The sequence below is a fragment of the Sinocyclocheilus grahami genome, unplaced genomic scaffold, assembly GCF_001515645.1.
Source record: "Sinocyclocheilus grahami isolate Dianchi unplaced genomic scaffold, SAMN03320097.WGS_v1.1 scaffold2050.1, whole genome shotgun sequence".
Lineage (NCBI taxonomy): Eukaryota > Metazoa > Chordata > Actinopteri > Cypriniformes > Cyprinidae > Sinocyclocheilus > Sinocyclocheilus grahami.
The window spans coordinates 86,678-91,494 of NW_015507229.1; the positions used below are offsets into that span (position 1 = coordinate 86,678).

At 34.0% G+C, this 4,817-nt stretch overlaps 1 protein-coding gene across 1 annotated transcript in view; it reads left to right on the forward strand.

Moving 5' to 3' along the window:
• Positions 1-869: 869 nt before the first annotated feature.
• LOC107573853 (DNA polymerase delta subunit 3-like) overlaps positions 870-4,817 on the forward strand; it is a 22,331-nt gene continuing 18,383 nt past the window's right edge. Inside the window, exons 1-11 of the mRNA XM_016260306.1 lie at positions 870-1,007; positions 1,510-1,565; positions 1,657-1,759; positions 2,649-2,688; positions 3,015-3,147; positions 3,239-3,494; positions 3,573-3,645; positions 3,733-3,904; positions 4,075-4,121; positions 4,281-4,366; positions 4,561-4,639. Coding sequence (XP_016115792.1) covers positions 951-1,007; positions 1,510-1,565; positions 1,657-1,759; positions 2,649-2,688; positions 3,015-3,147; positions 3,239-3,494; positions 3,573-3,645; positions 3,733-3,904; positions 4,075-4,121; positions 4,281-4,366; positions 4,561-4,639 — 1,102 coding nt within the window. The 5' untranslated portion in view covers positions 870-950. The remainder of the gene's footprint in view (positions 1,008-1,509; positions 1,566-1,656; positions 1,760-2,648; positions 2,689-3,014; positions 3,148-3,238; positions 3,495-3,572; positions 3,646-3,732; positions 3,905-4,074; positions 4,122-4,280; positions 4,367-4,560; positions 4,640-4,817) is intronic.

Here is a 4,817-nt window from a genome sequence, read left to right on the forward strand (position 1 = left end):
GCTTTTTAAACACGTTCTCAAATACAATGTGCTTGTAATATGACCTAGGAGCGTTTGTAAAAAAAAAAAAACAGTTCTGTGGTTGTCAACTATCAGCTTGAAATGAAACCAAAGGTGAAAAATCTACTTAACTGACTTATAGTGCATAGAGCACACAGGTTATAGCATTTATGTGAGCAGCTACGGTAATAAGTTATTTCAAATAACTATTTTGAGAAAAATATTTTGTTTCCAACAGACTTTTGATGAAACAAGTTTCTGAAAAAAACCCTAAGATATTTGTTTCAGTTTAAGGCACCCAAAAAGTGAAAAGTCAAACTATTTTTTTGCAACTGATCACTGAGTAGAAAGCAAGTGCCATTTTAAATAATACATTAAAACTTTACCATAACCATATTCTGCCCAAATACCTATACATAACTTCAAATAACTAATCTATATAATAATAATATTTATTAAATTATAACTTAAATTATCAAATTAATAAAAAATAATAACATAATAGTAACAACAGTTATTGTTGCTAAAAATAATTTTTTTATGGGCACCACTGTCTAGTCTAGTCTAGAAGAGAATAAAAAAAATTGCATTGTTTTACTGTAGTAACTACTAAGCTGTTAGTAAGTTACAGATATTTCAAGTTATTTATAGGAATTATGACAGGTTTCATGCCATGGTCATAAGTGTTACAAGAGCTCGTGGAATAAAAAGTGCAAGAACCTGCAAGCAACTGAAATAGTTGCAAACCTACTAACACTCTATGATCAAATACAGGCGGCATAAGCATAATACAAAGCGAATACACGTGTTGTGTTGTGCCTACCTACCTCTGCTATTCGACGCTCTAGCCCACATGACCGGAAGTAAGTACGGTTCAGCAGCAGTTCCCGCGTTTGGCGACTCTTTCAATCACAAGCGTAAACTTGGAGTAGCAGCCAGTCATTCCGGATATGGATGATCTGTATTTAGACAATATTGACGAATTTGTGAATGATCAAAATAAGATCGTAAGTCGTTCTTTATATTGATATCGTTCTTGTCATCTGTAAATGTGAAATGTCGGTTGAGGTACCAAAATGCTTACATGTGACTGCATGGTTGTCTACTGTCCCGGGTTGGGTAAGTTACGTTACCAAGACAAATACCGGTAACTTACCGAATGATTTTCATGACGTCTGATTTCCGAAAGGATGACACTTACGAGTAACGTTAGGTTCTTTTTAGCGAACGAACCACTTGCGCGATCCCATGTTGCATCTTAGTGAATTAAATCCGACTCTAAGCGAACAAAACATTCGTACTATCCTTCATGCTAGTGAGACATCAGTTTACTTACTGACTGACTGTTAGCGTGTAGTTAAAGATACACATTATGAGTTTTATAGTAATCAAATTAAAAATGTAATTTTGTAGTAATCAAACCATTATTCAGTCTATACAGAAGTGTGAGAATAGTTGTTAGCTACATTATCAACTATTCAGGATTGAACGTAAATCTGATTTTTGCAGGTCACCTACAAATGGCTCAGTTTAACTCTTGGAGTCCATGTCAACACGGCAAAACAGTAAGTCCTGCCCTTTTTATTGACACCACTTTTAATATTTCCAAGAATTTGATCTGTTGGAATCACTAATGTTCATGTAACAATTTTGCAGAATGTTGTATCATTACCTGCAGCAGAAACGCAATGAAAGTTCAGGGACTCCACTTCATGCCACCTATCTTGTATCTGGGAAATGTGTTGAGAATGGTAGTACGGTAAGGATTGAGATCTAATAATTGGTTAACCTTTGTGAAATTAATCCTGAACAGTGTTGGGCTAGTTACTCAAAGAATTTAATATATTACTCATTACTAGTTACTCCTTTCAAAAGTAATATTAAAAAGTAATATATTACTGTAACAGTAATTAGTTACATTACTTTTTCTTCACACCCCACAGAAGTTGTAACTGTGTATCTTCCACATAAAATTGTTCGAGAATGTTACTAACAACATATTTCTGCCTCATCATTTGACCAAAATCCACATTGGATTGCAGTCAGAAGTTATTACAAACACTCAATAGTGATTGATAGTGACATTCAAGTAGAAGTGTTGTATTAATCTCATTAATTGTCATGTGTAGCTTGAAGCTTTCATTATGTATTTTATCAGATCACATAAGTTTGTAAGAAACTGCCAAAAAGATTTTTTAATTATATAATGTAACACATGCTGATCAGAGGGATGTGGGTGGGATGTAATGGCAGAGTAAAGTAAAGCCACAACTTACACAACAGTGTTCAGATCATCTTTTTTTCCTGACAAAACCAATATAATGCTGCTGCATGTAAGCTTTTCCATATTCCAAGCTTGCCTGCTGCACTGGGGACATCACATGCATGTGCGAGTCGTGAAAATTATGTAAATAAATCTAGGAATTGTTAGATTTTAAATCAGCGGGGTTGAGGCATCAATAGTAACTAAGTAACTAGGCTGTTTTATGGATGGTAACTGTAATATTATTACTGAAATCTTATTAGTAATTAGTTACACTACTAGTTACTGCAAAAAGTTAGTTACTAGTAACTAGTTACTGCCCAACACTGATCCTGAATAATCATTATTTTAAGATCTTCAGTTGAATGTTTTCCATTGCTTTTAGTGCCATAAAGTGTCAGTAGTACGTGAGGACAAGCTTGATGGTAAGATTACCATATTTCTATCTGTAAATTACAACAAATAGCCTTAATCTTGGGAACAAAATGCAATAATCCTGGGCTAAAAAATGTTAGACTTCTCTGATCTCATAGGTGATATTATATTTATAAATCTAATCTATATAATCTTTAATATATTATATATATATATATATTTGAATTTATTATGTTATATTGCCATTTTGGGTAATTTTAATTTAGATTTAATTTATAATTTATATTTATTCATTTAAAAAAAAAAATATATATATATTTATTTCATGTGATTTTCATTTTTAAGTATTCAGTAGAGTTAATTTTTTTCTTAACAGCTGTTAAAGCAAAGATGGATGTGACCATCAGTGTGCATGTGTACAGTGTGCAGAGAGCTGAGCTGAAGGATAGTTCACCACTTTACAATACAGATTATGAAGCTGTTAAGGAGAACCTAAAAAACTGCAACAAGTAAGTGATACTCGTATAACCTGTAATGCATCATGTGCATGCATCATATGCTGAAGTTGTGACACATCCAATATTTCTGGTCTTTCCTCAGGTACAGCGCTATACGTTGTGCTGCGGCGGTCCCAATGTCATCTGCTGGGCTGCAGAGAGCTCAAGAGATGGCTTTGGTCCCTCCAGAGGAGAAGGAAATCAGTAAACCTGGCTTGAATGAAAACACTTCAGCTACCTCCAAATCCAGTGCTAAGCAGCCAGCGGGTATCATGGGAATGTTTGCCAGCAAAAATGCTTCTAAGAGCCAAGAATCCAGCAAGGAAGTGAAAACAGAACAGAAAGATGATTCTTCCCTGGTAAGGGTGTAACTATAGTTTAATGTTGATGGCACACAAGATTGTGTGTGAAATTTAGAATGGTTTCATATGATGTAGGTTGAAACATCAAAAAGCAAAACAGCCTCCAAAGCGAATCCGATGAGTAACTTCTTTGGGAAGTCTGCCCAAAGTGAGTGTTCTGTCTTTTCTGCCAAAAAAAATAAAAACAAAGCATAACATACAGTAACCAAACAAAACATTTTCCTGTGAAATTTAGAAAAGGCTGATGAAAAACCCAACAAAAGCATTAAGGAAGAGACGGATGGCAGCTCAACAGCTACTGCAATTATGAAACAGTCACAGACGTCTCCCAAATCCAAGATTGACATTAAAGATGAACAATCCAAAGTGTCCAGTGCTTTGAAGGTTGAATCAAAAGACACTCGGAAGTAAGGTTTATTTATTTTTCAAAGAAATGTTGTAAAAAAATATAATGTGAATAATGTTATATTTTATGTGTAAAGTTCTTTAATTTATTTATTCTAATTTATTTATTTTAATATATGTATATATATAAAAAAAAGGCAGATTTGAATCAGTCTAGATGAGGCGCTTTGAGACTCAAGATGAAGAAAAACAAAGAAATAGGTTCCCCCTCTGGGCAGAGTGCTGAATAAAATATCAGAATTGCTCTCTGACAAACAAAAGCTAATTGATAACATTCATTGTGTTTCTTCCCTTATTCTCTCTCTTTTCCTTCTCTCTGTCTATATATAAATACATAGACTTTTATACATGATATATGTCTCTTCTACCCTCTTCCAGTTGTGCCAGATTCTCCACCTGTTCCAAATGTACAGACTCCCAGCCCTAAAAAACAAGTGAAGAGAGAACCTGTTTCACACCAAGAAGTAAGCATTACCAACAACACCAATAATTACAAGCTTTTTTAGAAACAGGATTTCCAAACACTTTTACCCCAAACTCGACCTGCCAAAATGCCAGGCTACTCAATCCAACATACATGTCACATTAAATTACACACACCTCATTTGTATTTTCCATACAGTAATATTGTCATTGATTATGTTCTTGACTCGCTTAGGAGATCTCAGAGGTGAAGAGGAGGAAAAGGAGGCGTGTTTTGAAGTCTCACACATTTGTTGATGAAGAAGGTTCCTTTGGTAAGTATAATTTTAGTCGACATTTTCAATGGTTTTAATTAATAGTTGATTTATGGCCGATGCCGATATCTTAAGACAGCGGGGTGGCTGATGGCTTATATATATATATATATATATATATATATATATATATATATATATATATATACTGTATATATATTAGTGCTGTCTATCTATA